This window comes from Gopherus evgoodei, chromosome 3 (genome assembly GCF_007399415.2).
Source record: "Gopherus evgoodei ecotype Sinaloan lineage chromosome 3, rGopEvg1_v1.p, whole genome shotgun sequence".
Lineage (NCBI taxonomy): Eukaryota > Metazoa > Chordata > Testudines > Testudinidae > Gopherus > Gopherus evgoodei.
The window spans coordinates 65089344-65109129 of NC_044324.1; the positions used below are offsets into that span (position 1 = coordinate 65089344).

The 19786-nt window shown below is 41.4% G+C and overlaps 1 protein-coding gene across 1 annotated transcript in view; it reads left to right on the plus strand.

Moving 5' to 3' along the window:
• The window catches only part of LOC115649374 (collagen alpha-1(XIX) chain-like), a 54606-nt gene extending 37170 nt beyond the window's left edge, over positions 1-17436 (plus strand). The window contains exons 14-16 of the mRNA XM_030558322.1: positions 7032-7160; positions 16961-17038; positions 17295-17436. Coding sequence (XP_030414182.1) covers positions 7032-7160; positions 16961-17038; positions 17295-17431 — 344 coding nt within the window. The 3' untranslated portion in view covers positions 17432-17436. The remainder of the gene's footprint in view (positions 1-7031; positions 7161-16960; positions 17039-17294) is intronic.
• The last annotated feature ends 2350 nt before the right edge of the window (positions 17437-19786 follow it).

Genomic DNA, 19786 nt, shown 5'->3' on the forward strand with positions numbered 1-19786 from the left:
GCTGTTTTGGTGGGGTGGTGCTGGGGAAGGAGGGTTTGTTCCTGCAGGGTTGGGCGGCACTTGGGCAGGGTGTTTCCATGGGGCCAGGAGGTGCTGGGGGAGGTGTTTCCGTGGGGCTGGGGGGGTTCAGCCCTCAGCTGTTTTCTTTGGAGTAATGTGGCCCTCGCCACTTTACGAGTTGTGCAGGCCTGATGTAGACATTTGTGTAGAGCAAATCATTAATGTGGAATGCTTCTCTCTTCTGCACTACGAACACAGAGGCAGGCAGGCAGGCGGGGTGGATGTGTGTGTGTGTGCATGTGAGAGACTGCTGTGCTGTACAGAGTTAGGGAGGGAGGCGGGGGCTCATGTCAGGATGTTCCTTCCCCCCCTCGGGACTGGTTGCTTCCTGCGGCTGTCTGCACTTAGAGACGGCATGCCGACACACTCACTCTCCCCCTACACATACTCTCGCAACCGTGGGTGGCGGGTATAATAGGCCAGAGGAGGCTAAGTCTCCATTAACCCAGCCATGGCCCTGCCCATGCTTCATGCTGAGGCCCCGCCCTCACTCCTCTTCTCCCCCTAAGCCGGCAGGGGCTCAGCTTGGGCCGGCAGCTAGGGCGGCTCAGACCAGCCTCGGGGTTGGGCTGGTGCTCGGACCGGCTGGCGGCCTGGAGGTTGGGCCAGCTGGTGTGCATAGAGTGGGCCAGCTGGCAGCTCGGGGGAGGTTTGACTGGTGCTCCTCCGGCCGTTGGGTGGGGAGTTTGGGGCTCTGTCGGGGAGGGGGGAAAGGACAGGGCATGAGTAGGGCCTTGGGCAGAAGGGGCAGGCCCAGGGGGCTACTTCGTGCACCGCTTATGCCTTCAATACACACTTTATCTCTCTCACATACACACTTCCCACTCTCTCTCTCACACTCCCCCAACACACACACTGTCTCTCCTCCCACCCCCACCCCCCTACACACGTTCCCTGTCACACACTTCCCCCTCCCCCATTTCAGTTGAAAAGCAGATGGCAGTCTAGTAAGATGCCTATGGAACAATGGGATTGAAAAACCTGCATCATGTGATGCTGTGCCTGCCCCATGAGGCAGTGCAAACCCTTCCCAAAACATCCTGCGGCCAGTTGCACAGTGAGATAGCTACTCACAGTGCCCTGCTCTCTGTGTCAATGCAAGAGCTGCTACTGTGGATGCACTCTGCTGACACAAGGACAGGGCAAGTGCAAGGATGTTTTGCACCCTAGGCGAAACTTCCACCTTGCACTCCCCCCCACCCACTGAGGTTCCTTCCCCCCCTCGGCCCTGAGGCACCTCCCATGTGGTGTGCTCAGGGAAGAGGCAGAGCAGGGGTGAGCTCCTTCACTCCTCCCAGGCATGCGGCGCCAATCAGCTTAGGCGCTGCAAGCCTGGAAGGTGGGAGAAGTGAAGCAGCCATGGCGTGCTCGGGGAGGAGGCAGGGCAGGGGTGAGCTGGGGCGGGAAGTTCCCCTGTGTGCCACTCCACCCCTTCCTTGCTGCAGGTGGCCCTCCCCACACTCCCCTGTCCCAGCTCCCTCCGCCTAAATGCCAGCGGCGACCAGGGCAGCCAAAGATCCGGCTGCCACAGTCGCTGCCAAAGAAAATAGCGCCCCCCAAATCCCAGCGCCCTAGGCTACTGCCTAGGTCACCTAAATGGTTGCACCGGCCCTGGACAAGGAGCATAGTGTGGACATGCAACGGCAGTTTAATTAAAGTGCTTTAATTAAAGCAGCATAACTTTTGGTGACAAAACTCTGCATTGCAGACATTCTCGCTCTCACTCGCACTTAAGGTTTTGATGGGAGGCCTGGAGGTTGTTAAGGAGGCACAGAAAGCCTATTCTCCCACAATACATCCATCCCTGTTTTATACAGCTAAAAGGTTTGGGTATTTACTGCCACCTGCTAACCAAAGACACTATACTAATAACCTGCAAAATCTTCCAGTGAGATAGTCTGTCTCCTTCATATTAACTCTTAGAGTCATAGGTGGCCATCTACTTAGGGTTGCCAACTTTCTAATCACACAAAACCGAACACCCTAACCTCGCTCCTTCCCCAAGGTGCCACTCCTTACTTTCTACATTCCCCCTCCCTCAGTGGCTCACTCTCCCCCACCATCACTCACTTGCACTGGGCTAGGGCAGGGGATTAGGGTGCGGGAGTGAGTGAGGGCTCTATCTGGGGATGCAGGCTCTGGGGTGGGGCCAGAAATGAGGGGTTCAAAGTGTTGGAAGGGGCTGGGACAGGGAGTTGGGGTGCAGGAGGGGGTGAGGGCTCTGGGGTGAGGCTGAGGGGTTTTACAGTGCAGGAGGGGGCTGCAGGCTAGGGGGTGGGCTGAGGGATTCAGAGTGTAGGAGGGGGCTGCAGGTTGAAGCAGGGGGTTGGGCTGTGGAAGAGGGTACAGGCTCTGGGCCGGGGGTGTGAGCTCTGGGCCATGGATGAGGGGTTTGGGGTGCAGGATGGGGCTCTGTGCTATGGCAGGGGGTCAGGGTGCAAAGGGGAGTGAGGGCTCTGGGCTGGGGCAGGGGTTTGGGGTGCAGGATGGGGCTCTAGGTTTGGGGGGGGTCTCAGGGCTGCGGCAGGGGGTTGGGCCTCAGGCCTTAGGCAGTGATGCTGTAGGGCTAAGGCAGGCTCCCTGCCTGTCCAAACACTGCACTGCTCCCAGGAAGTGGCCAGCAGGTCCAGCTTCTCATGTGGGGGCTGGGAGGCTCTGCACGCTGCTCTTGCCCACAGGCACTGCCCCTCCCATTGGTTCCCGGCCAATGGGAGTGCGGAGCTGGTGCTCAGGGCGGAGGTAGTGCACAGAGGCCCATGGCCTCCCTACCTAGGAGCCAGACCTGCTGGCCGCTACCAGGGCGCAGCACAGTGCCTGGACAGGTAATGACTAGCTTGCCTTAGACCCACGGCGCTGCTGACTGGACTTTTAAAGGCCCAGTCAGCGGTGCTGACCAGAGCCACCAGGGTCCTTTTTGACCTGTGTTTCCAGTTGAAAACCAGACATCTGGCAACCCTATATTTAATGCACACATTTCTGGCCACTCACTGACTGGTTTAAACTGGATTGCAATCAACCTGCTAAGACAGCTGGGATGGAAAGTATATAGAAATATTTAAAATTATTCATCTTTTAAACTGCAATTAGAGCCATGTCCATTTATTTGGGCATTTTTATCTGTGTTATAAAACTCATGAAATTACATGTATTATAATTATATTAATAAAGTAAGTTGGTTCTCATAACCAATGTTTGTAATTAAACTACATAATACTTGAATGTATAAATATCTTGACTACCATGTGCAAAACAATAAATGATATAACAAGTGGATGAGAATGTTTGTTAAAAACTGTCTTGTTATTAATCTTTGTAATAAAACTACTCTAAAAGGAGAAACATAACTAATAAATATGTAAAGTATTTTAAACCAGAATTGTTTACATATTGCCAAATGTATTAAGATATGTTTAAATAGATATTGTGACAAAGTTCCTCCTCTGCTTTGGTGAGTCCTGCACTTATTGGCAGATTTGCTTGCCTCAGAGATTCATGGCAGCCCTCAGTTTGGCTACTTTTGCTAGTGGCTCAAACCTGCCATTCACTCAGCGGATCACATCACTGGCCAGCATGGGGAAAAAGGGAGAAGAACAATCCCTGCCATCTCTGCTGATCCACCTAATGGGTCGGGGGACGGGTCAGGGACCTTCTCCTCTGGTGGGACCCACAGTCCAGGTCAACTTCTCTTGTATGCAATGGAGAGGGATAAATGGGGGAAACCTGGGTCCGCCCTTTACTCCAAGTTCCAGCCCAGGGCCCTGTGGATCACAGCAGTGTTTCCTGTAACAGCTGCATGACAGCTACAACTCCCTGGGTTACTTCCCCATGGCCTCCTCCAAACACCTTCTATATCCTCACCACAGGACCATTCTCCTGATGCCAGATAGCGTTTGTACTCCTCAGTCCGCCAGCAGCACACCCTCTCACTTCCCACTCCTTGCATGTCCCTCACTGACTGAAGTGAGGTCCTTTTTAAACCAGGTGCCCTGATTAGCCTGCCTATCTTAATTGATTCTACCAGCTTCTTAATTGGCTCCAGGTGTTCTAATTAGCCTGCTTGCCATAACTGGTTCCACTAAGTTCTTGATTGTTCTGGAACCACTCCTGTTATCTTACCCAGGGAAAAGGGACCTGCTTAATCTGGGTCTAAGATATCTGCCTTCTACATTCTCCTGTAGCCATCTGTCCTGACTCTGTCACAATATATGTAAAATAATAATTAGATTTAACTATTAGCTAAAATTGTTTAACATTAAACTTCAACCGTAATTATATAGTATATCACATGTATGAAAGATAATCTAGAAATGTATTTAGGCTTCACTTTTTGCACAATGGTCTCATTCCAAAATATCTATTTAATTGTCCTTTCTCCATAAATAAATTAGCCTTAAGAGTTATTATGTCAGTTCTTTAGAAAAGATATACATGCTACTATGCATGTTAACTGCTTTTCTGCATGGTGTATGTTTCAGATGGAATTGTGTCATATTAACTTCAGTCCTTGGTGTTGAAATATACATTGATACTCTCTACTTTTTGACATGTTTCCTTATTTATGTCTCCTCTTTACTTAAGAAATACTAAACCATTCCTAAAAGGAGTTGAGATATTGGCTCAAGGCAATAATTAACGTATGTTATTTGTGAGTGTTCAGCCTCTGTCATGAATTCCCAAAATATTTGCAACCTGAATGTTTCATGAACTGAGGCGAGTTTATTCAGCCATTAATTCTTACTGCAGTGTAGTCATTTGCTGTTCTATTTAAAAAGTTAGTTTTCTAGTTGGGAAGCAGAAGTAATGCTGTGTCATTTTGGCAGATCTCTTCACAGTATGAACAATGATAACCAAATAGTCAAAGCAAATCATTAATGACAGCTCATAGTTTGAAAAATATTTGTAGAAGCTATTCATCGCATATACACAAATAGCAGACACACTTGAAAAAATCAGGACTGGTTTATGAAAAATTCACTTACCAAAAAAGAATTATTATTCAAACAAATACATCAATCAACTCTAGCATGTACACTAACTTCTCTGACCTTAATTGTGAATACTCTGCTGTTTGTATTCATAGCTGGCACTAGTTTTGGTGTGGACGTTGAACACCAATAAGGCCTGTTTGTTTGTTTGTTCCTGTTTGAGGAATAAATTAGTATACCCTAAGAGAGTATTTTCCTGTTCCCAGTCCCCAGTAGAAACTTACTTTCCACCTGTACCTTCTCCTACCCCCCACCCCCAATCAGTTGGTTCTGCTTGGTTTATGATTGCTTGATATAGGTCCCTCCTTCCCTTCTGCCATAGTGGTTACTGCAGAGCAAAGTTAGGATTGAATGTGCAGCCTTCAAAGCCCTGCAAAGCTCAGGAATCAAACCTGTCTCTCTAACATGTCAATCCAGGCACTAACAACTGGGCCAAACTTATGCAGAATAATATTAGTGTGTTACAAGACTGGTGTAAGCCTGTTTCTGTAGTCACTCTGTAAGTGGAACTCCCACCAATGAGAATGGGAGTCCTGTACTTGGAGTGGCTACAGGATCAGGCCCTATGTTTGTGTGTTGTCATTCTTGCACAGAAATATTAAAAAAGCAGAACTTGCATGCTATAGAAAGCCATTTGTGCATATGTTTTTCTATGCAGAACACCCAGCACCATAAATGCAGTGATTTGGAGTCATTCATATGCATGGAACCCCACAGTTGTTTCAAAATAGAATTGTATGTTGCCTGTTCTCTGCTCCTTTGTTCACCTTAATATTTTATTTTCTGCCCATGCGGCTCTTTATTCAAATTCTCCGATGAATGGAATTCAAGCCCAGAAATGTTCTGACTTTGAGTTAAAGTTTTGAATCCACAACGTTAGAATGGATTCAGAATTATACAGTAACAATCTTTGACTACATCTAAAGAGTTAACAAGGCAGCCACAAGTGGATTATATTGTCCCTAAACCTCCAATTACCAGGAGCTGGGACTGGACAACTGGTGATGGATCACTCAAAATTGCCCAGTTCTGTTCATTCCCTCTGAAGTATCTGGCACTATCCACCATTAGAGACAGTATATTGGGCTAGTTGGACCATTGGTCTGATTCTCATGTAATATTAATATTTTAAATTGAAAATCTCTGCAGCAGACATGGTTGTAATTAGGAAATTCCCCAACCATCATAAGCAGTTTCTTTGCCACTCCAACAACTAGCCCAAAAGCTAAATCCTGAATATGCCACTTCCAAGTCCTGTATCTCAGAGGCAGTGAGCCAGCAAGACTTAGTGGAACCCGTTTTTCTTCATTAATGAAGTCAGCATTTCCTGTTCTCCACACATTGGGAAATGGGTTACTTGCACCCTCCCTGAAAAGTCAAATGTTGAACAATTTTAACTTGGCTCTACTTTTAACTGTGATCACTTTTAGGTTTGACACCTTCAGACACTCCATCAGGTCAGCACGGTAACCCTAGAGGGAAATTCACCCCAGTGCAGAGGGCAGCCAGTACAAAGATATGTAGAATTTAAGTCCAACTTAAGCCCTGTTTTTGTACCTTACATGGAATTATAGATCTTGTGTGGACTCTCTGCACAGGAGTGAATTTCATTCCATTTACATACTGTTCTGTAGCCATGTATCCGTATACTTTCATCACCAGGAGATGGTGGGAACTGTAAATAGTAAAAATATATATATACGCAGCAGAATATTAGTGTTAGTGCTTATTCATTAGTGCTCAACTATGGGAGGTGTAAGCACTCCTGCCTTTAATGTCAAAGGGGTTGAAGGTTCTCAGTGCTTATAGGAGTATCCAGCACCTTGTAAGATCAAGGTATTATCTGTTTAAAGGGTTAGCTAAAATCACTTCCGGTAACTAGTTCTGGATTAGTCTGGAAATTGAGGCTGGTGTTTTAGTGATTTTCATATGTTGTGCTACCAAATCTCTTACACATTTTCTTTTCTATGTCCTTTGTTAATGAAGAGAGGATGGCTCAGTTTGTATCCCAACTGAAGCTGCCAGCTGCAATGTTAGCTTCTCACGGTCATGGGAAACCAGGTCCACCAGGAAAAGATGGATTACCAGGGCCACCAGGAGAACCTGGACCTCAAGGTAGGGTTTCTAATAAAATGTTCATAGGTATCACGCTTTTAGTCTTCATATACTTGCTAATGATAGTTAAATTAGAGCTATGTATCTAGCTTCCTAATGATTAAGTTTTAAAATCATACTACTGCATTTCCAGAGAAGATCTATAAATTAACCCATAGCAAATGTGTGGTATTTCCTTATTAAAAGTGCCTAATCAATCCATTTTATTCTAATAAATGATAAAGTTTAGATACTGATAGATAGCTTAGCTAAACCTACTATAGAAGTGATTTGGTCCAAAACATGTTCACATGAAAGAAAGACAATACCAGTGCTCAATTGTAGCTCTTAACATATCTGATACACATTTCTACTAACCAGGTTATTCCCTGAGAAGCAAAGATTTGAGCTCTAAGTCTGAGTTTTTGCAGCTCTGATCCAGAAACACTGATGAGAAAAGACCGAGGGAAAGAATATTCCCCATATAAAGTACCTCTCTTACAGTCAAGTCATTGATTTTCACAAAACAGTTTCACAGTAATTGGATTTTCACTATATTCAAACCTGCAAATTGCAAGTGCAGTGCACTGAAACAATTTGGGACTTGAATTCTACTGTACCATCCTTCACCATGGAAGTAGTTTCACAGAAACTGAGTTCATTATGATTGGATTCTCCTGTATTTCATCACAAACCACACTGGCATGGGAAATTAATAGGAAAAGAATGGCAGAAGAATTTATAAAATATATACAAATGATTTGGGGATAGTATATAATTTATAGTATATGTATAGGTAGTTCTTTATTATTATCTTTTGTTAGTTTGGTCTGCTCTGGAGTCAGAGCAAGTCAGACTGGAATGAAGAACATGAAAGCAAATCTGAAGATGTGTGGAATGGAGAGCTAAAGGAAGAGTAAAGACTATTAACACTGATAAGAGCAAACCCGTGACTGAAGCTTGAAAAATGTGATGAGCTCAGAATAAGAAGAACAAACAAGAATAAAGGCTCAAGGAAGGCAATAAAAGAGATTAGCGTTTTGCAACAGTGACTTGTTAGTTTTCTAAGTATTCAGATCACTGTAAATGGTCAATTTTAATGCCACTGTTCGATTGTTCAATGAGATTGTACCTGGTGGATACTCTCAGAAGTAGCAAACCGTAATATGAATTACTTCAAGTTAGTGAGTTTCAAGAAGTGAAGATGGTAGCTATACTTATAGAAAAATTAAGCTTATTTTTGGTGCTTTATTCTTAAGTAAAAGTAGTTCCCCATTGGCACAGGATTCCCACATACTTTACCCTTCATTTCAGTACACTGTTTCAGTCTATAAAATAACAAGGCTTGAGCTAAATGAGAGGCATTCTCACCTCTGATCCATAAGAAAATAGACGTTGATATAAAATTGCACTTTACAGGAAAGAAAAAGCAAAAGTTTGACCTACCTACCTACCGCTACATCAGTAGTGAGAAACCAAAGAGGGGACACAAGCCCTTCCCTGCTATTGCCTGTTCATCTCATTCTTGGGTGCAGGCAACAAAATTTAAAATACTGAGCAATCAGAGACAATTAAAAATGTAGTAGACAGATTCTTCAGGGAAGCATGTAACATACAAGGTCCCATGGGAATTAAGACTGAGGGGAAAAACAACTGAGGAAAGTTGGCAGTTTTTCAAAGGGACGCTATTAAGGGCCCAAAAGCAAGTTATTCCGATGGTTAGGAAAGATAGAAAATGTGGCAAAAGACCACCTTGGCTTACCCCTGAGATCTTGCGTGACCTACAAAATAAAAAGGCGTCATATAAAAAATGGAAACTAGGTCAGATCACGAAGGATGAATATAGGCAAATAACACAGGAATGCAGAGGCAAGATTAGAAAAGCAAAGGCACAAAATGAACTCAAACTAGCTATGGGAATAAAGGGAAACAAGAAGACTTTTTATCAATACATTAGAAGCAAGAGGAAGACTAAGGACAGGGTAGGCCCACTGCTCAATGAGGAGGGGGTAACAGTAACGGGAGACTTGGAAATGGCAGAGATGCTTAATGACTTCTTTGTTTCGGTCTTCACTGAGAAGTCTGAAGGAATGTCTAGTATAGTGAATGCTTACGGGAAGAGGGTAGGTTTAGAAGAGAAAATAAGGAAAGAGCAAGTAAAAAATCACTTAGAAAAGTTAGATGCCTGCAAGTCACCAGGGCCTGATGAAATGCATCCTAGAATACTCAAGGAGTTAATAGAGGAGGTATCTGAGCCTCTAGCTATTATCTTTGGGAAATCATGGGAGACGGGGGAGATTCCAGAAGACTGGAAGGGGGCAAATATAGTGCCCATCTATAAAAGGGAAATAAAAACAACCCAGGAAACTACAGACCAGTTAGTTTAACTTCTGTGCCAGGGAAGATAATGGAGCAGGTAATCAAAGAAATCATCTGCAAACACTTGGAAGGTGGTAAGGTGATAGGGAATAGCCAGCATGGATTTGTAAAGAACAAATCATGTCAAACTAATCTGATAGCATTCTTTGATAGGATAACGAGCCTTGTGGATAAGGGAGAAGCGGTGGATGTGATATACCTAGACTTTAGTAAGGCATTTGATACAGTCTCGCATGATATTCTTATAGATAAGCTAGGAAAGTACAATTTAGATGGGGCTACTATAAGGTGGGTGCATAACTGGCTGGATAACCGTACTCAGAGAGTAGTTGTTAATGGCTCCCAATCCTGCTGGAAAGGTATAACAAGTGGGGTTCCGCAGGGGTCTGTTTTGGGACCGGTTCTGTTCAATATCTTCATCAACGATTTAGATGTTGGCATAGAAAGTACGCTTATTAAGTTTGCGGACGATACCAAACTGGGAGGGATTGCAACTGCTCTGGAGGACAGGGTCAAAATTCAAAATGATCTGGACAAATTGGAGAAATGGTCTGAGGTAAACAGGATGAAGTTCAATAAAGATAAATGCAAAGTGCTCCACTTAGGAAGGAACAATCAGTTTCACACATACAGAATGGGAAGAGACTGTCTAGGAAGGAGTATGGCAGAAAGAGATCTAGGGGTCATAGTGGACCACAAGCTTAATATGAGTGAACAGTGTGATACTGTTGCAAAAAAAGCAAAGGTGATTCTGGGATGCATTAACAGGTGTGTTGTAAACAAGACACGAGAAGTCATTCTTCCGCTTTACTCTGCGCTGGTTAGGCCTCAACTGGAGTATTGTGTCCAGTTCTGGGCACCGCATTTCAAGAAAGATGTCGAGAAATTGGAGAGGGTCCAGAGAAGAGCAACAAGAATGATTAAAGGTCTTGAGAACATGACCTATGAAGGAAGGCTGAAGGAATTGGGTTTGTTTAGTTTGGAAAAGAGAAGACTGAGAGGGGACCTGATAGCAGTTTTCAGGTATCTAAAAGGGTGTCATCAGGAGGAGGGAGAAAACTTGTTCACCTTGGCCTCCAATGGTAGAACAAGAAGCAATGGACTTAAACTGCAGCAAGGGAGTTTTAGGTTGGACATTAGGAAAAAGTTCCTAACTGTCAGGGTAGTTAAACACTGGAATAGATTGCCTAGGGAAGTTGTGGAATCTCCATCGCTGGAGATATTTAAGAGTAGGTTAGATAAATGTCTATCAGGGATGGTCTAGACAGTATTTGGTCCTGCCATGAGGGCAGGGGACTGGACTCGATGACTCTCGAGGTCCCTTCCAGTCCTAGAGTCTATGAGTCTAGTCTCAGCAAGATAACATGTTATGTGCATGCGTGTCTAGGTTCAGCAGGATATGTTCATGTGCACACCTGGTATACCAGAGAGATAATGTGCACTGGACTGTTTATTTTAAACTGTAGTTGTGCCATTGGTTTTTGAGAAGAGTAAAGGTTGCCAGTGCATAAGTGCTTCAGTGCTCAAATTTAAAAAAAAATCATACTTAAGAACACTGGGAGCAGATTCATAACATTTTAATAAAGCCCAGAATTGTTCCCTGCAAGCCTTGACAATGTTCCTACAATGCAAGGAAAAAATGATTTTAACCTCACCAGTAGGTGCATCTGACAAAATGTATCAGATTCAAATAATCATGATGTAACATTAGGTTTGGAGTGAAGCGGTATAATATCAACAAAAGTTGCAGCACAGATGCTGGAATACAGGACTAGCACTGAAGCAGTTAGGCTATATGTCGGGCTAGGCAACCTATGGCACAGGTGCCGAAGGCGGCACGCGACCTGATTTTCAGCAGCACTCACACTGCCCGGGTCCTGGCCACCGGTCCGGGGGGCTCTGCATTTTAATTTAATTTTAAAAGAAGCTTCTTAAACATTTAAAAAAATTTATTTACTTTACATACAACAATAGTTTAGTTATATATTATAGACTTAGAGAAAGAGACCTTCTAAAAATGTTTAAATGTATTACTGGCACGCAAAACCTTAAATTAGAATGAATAAATGAAGACTCGGCATGCCGCTTCTGAAATGTTGCAGACCCCTGCTATATGTAATAGTGAGTGAGACTTTTTTACATTTTTTTCATTTTTTAAAAGTAAGTATACAGTACGAATATTGTAACATGATACCATAGGCAGTGTTACCAGTGAAATGTAAAATGCCAGCTTAATGAGAGCCATTTGTACCCCATGGACTTTACTATACTATAAGTGGAGTCTTAAAGGAAACAAATGTCATACAAAAATATATGCAATTGATTTACAATTTATTTGCAGGAGTAGCATTCATGTGAGTCTATATTGTGTTCAAAGTTATAGTAACTGACTTAACTCCATTGATTTAAGTGAGTTTGCACAGGTGTAATTGAGAGCAAGGGAAGAGCAGAGATCTTTCTGTATGAAACTGTTTTTCATATACCATATTACACTAGAGCATAAGCGGTAAACATGATTCTTGCAGCTCTAGTGTAATGAAAAACTGTTTCATACAGGAAGATCTCTGCCCTTCCCTTCTTGCTCTCAGTTACACCTGTGCAAACTCACTTAAATCAATGGAGTTAAGTCAGTTACTATAACTTTGAACACAATATAGACTCACATGAATGCTACTCCTGCAAATAAATTGTAAATCAGTTTTTTTTAAGTTTTTTAAACATGATCTGGCCCTACACACACAATATCCGGGGGAGATCAGACAGGAGAATTTTGTTCTTACAACTGTATGGTATAGATTCATAGACTCCAGGACTGGAAGGGACCTCGAGAGTCATCGAGTCCAGTCCTCTGCCCTCATGGCAGGACCAAATATTGTCTAGACCATCCCTAATAGACATTTATCTAACCAACTCTTAAATATCTCCAGAGGTGGAGATTCCACAACTTCCTTAGGCAATCTATTCCAGTGTTTAACTACCCTAACAGTTAGGAACTTTTTCCTAATGTCCAACCTAAATCTCCCTTGGTGCAGTTTAAGCCCATTGCTTCTTGTTCTATCATTGGAGGCTAAGGTGAACAAGTTTTCTCCCTCCTCCTGATGACACCCTTTTAGATACCTGAAAACTGCTATCATGTCCCCTCTCAGTCTTCTCTTTTCCAAACTAAACAAACCCAATTCCTTCAGTCTTCCTTCATAGGTTATGTTCTCAAGACCTTTAATCATTCTTGTTGCTCTTCTCTGGACCCTCTCCAATTTCTCCACATCTTTCTTGAAATGCGGTGCCCAGAACTGGACACAATACTCCAGCTGAGGCCTGACCAGCGCAGAGTAAAGCGGAAGAATGACTTCTTGTGTCTTGTTTACAACACACCTGTTAATGCATCCCAGAATCACCTTTGCTTTTTTTGCAACAGTATCACACTGTTGACTCATATTAAGCTTGTGGTCTACTATGACCCCTAGATCTCTTTCTGCCATACTCCTTCCTTGACAGTCTCTTCCCATTCTGTATGTGTGAAACTGATTGTTCCTTCCTAAGAGGAGCACTTTGCATTTATCTTTATTGAACTTCATCCTGTTTACCTCAGACCATTTCTCCAATTTGTCCAGATCATTTTGAATTTTGACCCTGTCCTCCAAAGCAGTTGCAATCCCTCCCAGTTTGGTATCGTCCACAAACTTAATAAGCGTACTTTCTATGCCAACATCTAAATCGTTGATGAATATATTGAACAGAACTGGTCCCAAAACAGACCCCTGCGGAACCCCACTTGTTATACCTTTCCAGCAGGATTGGGAGCCATTAACAACTACTCTCTGAGTACGGTTATCCAGCCAGTTATGCACCCACCTTATAGTAGCCCCATCTAAATTGTATGGTCTCTTGTATTTCAGAGTTCTTTAATATCTAGAGTATTTACACAGTAAAATGCACCAGATATTTTGGCATTGTTGTCCTTTCCCTTCTCATGTATGCTAAAGAGCCTCATCTTTCTCTAGACACTACTCTTGTAGCTCCCATGAGTATCAGTGTGGGGAGAAGAGACCCAGGACTGCATAAAAAAATCTTGTTGAAGCTTTTCTAAATTAAATAACTCAAGTGACTTTTCTCCTGTAATTGTGCTCTCCTGAATACACACTATTGGATTAGAGTAGTGATGCTGCTGACAGACTATTAGCAGAATTAGTATTACTATTAGTAATTAATATTACTATTAGTATTAATCACTATTAGTAGTGATGCTGCTGACAGACTATTACAGTTAGCACTATATTGAAAGTGTATGTAAAATTCCAGTCAAATCAGTCTATGAGAAGAAAACAGCACTCTATCATTATAGTATATATTTTCTGCACACTGCTCAGTGTTTACCAAAACTATCCACATATTATACTAGTGGACCTAAATCTTCTGGGTATTTGTTGTCTTAAGAATTACAACAAAATAAAACTTCCAGAACACAATTAAAAGACATTAGGAAAACTGCCTTTGTGAGCCTTTTGAATTAAATTAAAACCTGTTACTGAAATTGTAACTCTGCCAACAGAAAATACACAGCATCGTATCTATGCCTGGGGTTTTTGTAATAAACCTAAAACCTTGCTTAGGTGTATAGTTATATTCCTCTGTGCCTCATATGAGTTTGTTAAAAATTTGCTCAAGTAGATTGTAATATTATCCTCCAGAAGTGTAATCATGGGACCTACTTCTGCGTAAAATATACCTCATATAAAATCAACTGTTTTATTGCAAGAGTTAAATACTGGATTGTTTCGGAAAGGTGCTCCAATAATATACTTACATGTTTTTCTTATCGTTCACACACTGTAAAATAAAACACTATTTTTAGAAAAGTTACCTGAGAAATGTTTTATTAAATGTTGGTATCATTGAAACTTACTATGCCAATATGTACAAAAGACCCATTTGTATATGTACTCAAACACAGTTAGCCATTGTTTATGCTATTTTCACTCATACAATGTGCCTGCTGTATATAGTATTGATTTTGAGGGTTTTTTTTATTATTGACTTGAAATTCAATAATGTTTACAGAATTTCTCAATCTGCCTCAGTCCCTTTCTGACCGCATTATTGTATACACGATATGTTATAAACATTGTAAACATGATATATTTTAAATGTGATTTCTTTGTGCCCCATGCACATAGAAATACAAAACATAAATGATTAATGGTAGCACTGTTTTGTTAAAGTATAATTAGCTGGGTTTGTTCTGATAAACTGTACTCTAACTACTAATTGTAAAATTAAGATGCATAGAGGTATAATAAATAGGAAATGTAATCAGCTTCTTAATTATGTGATTGACCTTCACAAACAGTAGCAACTGCAATGAATTGCACAAAACTTCCATAGCCAGCTAACTTATATAGTCACAAATACTGTTAATCATGGCAATTTAAAAACAAATTCAAGATCCATTACTGAATATAAGCTCCTTCACCTTTCTTATTGGGGGTTTCACAGTTGTGTGTGGATGTCTTAGACAGTTCTGTTTAATGGGGCTTGGCTACCAGAATGCACAGCTGATGTAAAGAGAGCTTTTTTTCTGTCTATTATTCAATTGCTTGATTTCTTTTTAGATACTTGCCTGTTTTTATATGATTGTCCTGTCATGCATGTCACATTGCATGCGTATTCTACTGTTTTGGATTTTATGGACTCCAATTATCATTTCAGTGTTGAAGGGAGATGTTGGGATGTTGAGAGAGGAGACTAAATTACCAGTCGCTGCTTTGCTCTGAGACCAAGGATGATGGCAGTTGATAATAGGTTTTCCGTTGAAATTTAAGATGATCTTGTATTTAATAGAAAAATTGTATGAATCTGCGTACCATTCTATTACATAGTTTCATTTGGTGCCCACAATACTTATATGTCCTCCCATTTTGTTCATGAGTTGTCACATGAAGGGGTGTTGCCAAGTAATAGTGCTAACCGGCTACTTCAGCCATACAGCTACCAGTCCCATTATTGTTCAGATAACAATTGACTCAGTGCTCCTTGGACACCTCACAATCCTTCTCTTCCTATTTTCCTCTCATTGGGGGACAGCTGCTCCAAAAAGGAGCAGCTTACTTGACATAGTAAGACACTGGAAATATATTGGTACCTTATCCACAGCAAATTTAATCTTCTCTGTTCCAATTCTATATTTAACCAGGGATGGAGCATTAATTCTCAGTGTATCTTGAGTGTATGTCACCACCCCACCCACTTTTACTCTTGCGTGGAGGAAGAGAAATGGACCTCCCAAAAATCCTTATAAAAGTCAGGTGTTGGTGTCAGATTTGTTATTCCTCTTAAACTATATTTATTTCCCATCAGTCATTTTGCTTTAATGTAAAAGTCACAGGCCTATTTTTGACTATGAGGGAAATTGTAAGGAATATTATCATTTCAGTGACCCTTGTACTGCTATTCTAAGGACATCCAGAGTTTTCCCAGCTGATGGAACCATCTTGACAACTTGCCAAGAAACAGGAGGGCTGAACCTAATTCTCATTCAGCTGAGGGCTGAATTTGTTTGCATACAGTTGAACAAACATAGCCACTCATCTTCAGTACAGAGTAGTAGCCTGTGCAGAGCACAAATCCAAATGTGCCACCCATAGTTATTGAGCATGTGAGCACTAGTCCATTGCATGCTGGAACCTGTAATCTTCACAGGCTCCAGCAACACTGTATTAAAAGTGAAGACCACTGTGGATGTACGCTATAACTAAAGGGCTCCTCCCCTGTCCCCCATTTATATAGTGGCATAGCTGTACATAGTACTTTACAAACCTTCAGGAGGATGTAAGCCCAGCCCAAAAATCTTACAATCTATAATACACGCATAATACAAATGATAAAAATTTAGCTGCAGTAGCTCCTAGGAGATGTTGAGCTACCAGTGGTCAGAAAGTTTGACTACCTTGGTATATAAGCTATCCGCTGGCATTCTATTCTATTCTGAGCACATTGTAGTGAATTAGGTCAGTTAAACAGACTGTCAAGTCCCATAATATTTCTTTAGATACATCGTAGGCAAGTTTTTTACTTTTTCTATTACATCTAATTTTTTGTTTGTTACCATATATCGTTTCACCCTGTGGTTAATATTGAAGCAGGATATATGTTCAGTTTTTTTGTCCTGGAGTCTTTACCAAAGTAGCAGAAAATCTTTGGAAAGGGTGAGGCCAATTGATCCATTGATACTCTTCTGTTTCAGGATCTATCAGCTACTGGTAGAAATCTTCCCATGTGTAATAAAAGGAAGGTAAATAGTACAATAGCTAGATTACCAGCCTCAGAAAAAATGGGCATCAGTTTTCACATTTGTTTTGGTAGTTTTGTGTCAGTAAGGTGCCTAGAAAAAAGATTGTTATATTTACAGGGCACTCTTATTCTTTTTATCTTTTTATCCTTTGTAGGTTACAGAGGACAGAAGGGGGAAAGAGGTGAGCCTGGTATTGGACTCCCAGGTAATCCTGGTCCACCTGGCCCTTCAGGTAACTGTCTCTAGCTTTATCATTGTAAAACAAATACGCACTCTTTGTACATGATTCTGATCTCACACCAGTTTTAGACCAGTATAATTCCGTTGATTTTCATAAGGTAACCCCTGATTTTCTTTGGTGGTCAGAATCAGACTCCATGCCTCTTGCTGTTTAGTTGGAGCAAAGGACCAGGCTTTTGAGAATACCAAGAGGCTGCTCATATGCACAGTGATGATGTCTATGCTAATTGCAATCTTTATTTTATCAGCCACTGGTGTGCCAGGCCTCCCAGGCACTCCAGGATCACCAGGTCCCCTGGGGCCTCCAGGGCCGAGCGGAAGGTGCAACCCAGCAGATTGTTACTATCACCTATCTCAGGCTCGACAGCGTGCCAGTGGGAAATAAACATCCCTCCCGAGACACTTTGGTTCATGTTTATACCTTATTTCCCTTTATGAATCAATTTAATCTTCATAATACTTAGTGCATTTTTGTCCATATATATACTGTACAATATATAGACATTTTATAATGCACTTTGATCGAGTCTTTTACTACATTAATTGCCGTGTCAGAGTTTTGAAATGATTTTGTGAGTTCATTCCATGTGTTATATTTTTACTGTTTCTCTGGTTTAGAGCGGCAACAGGCCCAAATAGTTTTTATGAGCTTTTCTCTTCAAACACAATTTATTTTCTTACAACTTGATGATCTTAAGACTGTACAGATTTTTCGGTCTTGTTTATACTGGTTTTATTCATCTTATTACAGAGTGAATTACAGTTGTAGAGTTTTTAAATTTACATGTTCCCACTGAAGTTTATTTTCTTAGGTAGGGTTCTGGGGAACTCTGTTCATACGAAATGTTACTGTTCACTTCAGAAAGTCATGGCATAGGTTTCCACACCCAGCTGACCTATGCTTACGAAGCACACCCAGGACATTCAAGCTCACTTGAATTGCTTCTGTGGAGCCAAAGGGGGAGATGAAGATTTTGTTATGATATCCTCTCTATCCTTGTGCACTATATTGCTGGATTCAGGCTGTCTGGAAATTTATCATATCTAGCCAATAAAGGCATTTCCTATCACTGAATGATAATCCAGTTCAGAACTGGCTCATTCACTTAACTTCAGGTGCATAAATCTAAGCTGGCCAGTTGTTCGGGTTTGGCTTTATTTTGAGCTTGGAACTAAATTGTGATGGCACATCCTTCAACAAATAGTTATAATCATATAATATGTGGTCTCTGAGTTGTCTACACTCAGATTAATCTGGTAGGCAGGCATTATCTCTGCTTGCAATGTAAAGACCTTTTACTTTAGAGTGTGGGTACTAGACAATGATAGGGTCAATGAGGCAACCTTTAAAACTCAGCAAGTGGTACACAGGCAACATATATTTCCTTGATGACCTCATCACACTAACAGTATGTGCCAAAAAAGGATATCTGTACAGGGACAGATTAGAATGCAAAAAGACTAGTTGGATGGCACAAGACGGCTGGAAACATGTGAAAACTACTTTGGAAAGGCATCATGGAGCATTACTAAATACTGTTTACAAACGTTTTGTGTGACTCTTACCATGGCAGACGCTATCACTAGAAAGCAAAATAGAATAAAGTGAAATGAATCCTACAGACATTTAAGAAGTGGATCATTTAGCAAACGGTCAAAAACAATGAATAAAATGTCCAGTCTTGCAGGGCTAATGAAAAGAGGCTTTTTTTCTCCCCAAGATACCTTCTGGCTTATCTGAAATAGATGAAGCCAGATCATCTGAATATTAGCCTCATTCATGCACTGGGATAGATGTAGGGTCACATGACAAGTTTTTTATAGTTTCATAGTTTAAGACCAGAAGGGACCTTCAGATCATTAATCTCACTTGAAACTATCATGTGCTAGAAACTGAAAATGTTGTTAGCAGAGCACAGGTAGCTGTAATCAAGGACCACAGAGTAAATCAGTGGGGATGGTGGAAAACAAAGCTCTATCCTATCAGCGGGTTGTTAGTGGTTCTCTTGGATTGTGCTCAGCTAAGTGGTTATATACAGTATGAGTTAGGGGAGACAGAATTTCTTGATCCACAGCAATCAGGAGATCCTTGCCAAATCTTGGACTCTCGGGCTTGAAAAGAGATATCCAGAAGAATTTTTCTTTTTACTTTAGAATGCAAATAGGTATTAGAGAAGCTGAAGTGTGGATGCCTTCAGAGAACCTACAGTGAAAATGAAATTTGGTTTGAATAGAGTTCCTAGCAAGTATATCTAGATTGAGACAGATCTTAAAATGGGTTGCTTTGTTCAGATGCATCCATGACTATATGGTTCAATTTCTCTTCTGGCATAAATGCGTTTGAAGTCAGTGAATTTATACCACCAGAGAAATTGGCCATGTATGTTTTCAGTTTAGTTACATGAACTGCTGGTCAGGTACATTGCATAGGTATTTTTTTTTCAAGTTGATTTATTTGTACTTCTCTAGTGATTCCAAATCTTATTTAAAATATATTTTTAACTTTATAAATTAATTTTAAGCTCTACTTCCTGTGATTATGCCAAAAAATGGTGCTGTCTTTTAAGAAAATAACATGATTAAAATCTTTATGAGTTTGTTCCCTTTCTAGAATGCTATACAGAACAGTGTATATAGATATATTACTTGGTGTTATCTGTATATTTGGGGCATTTTCCTGGCTGAACTACAACTCTGAAAGCTTGTAACTTACCTAGCCTGATTTTATAAATGTTAATTT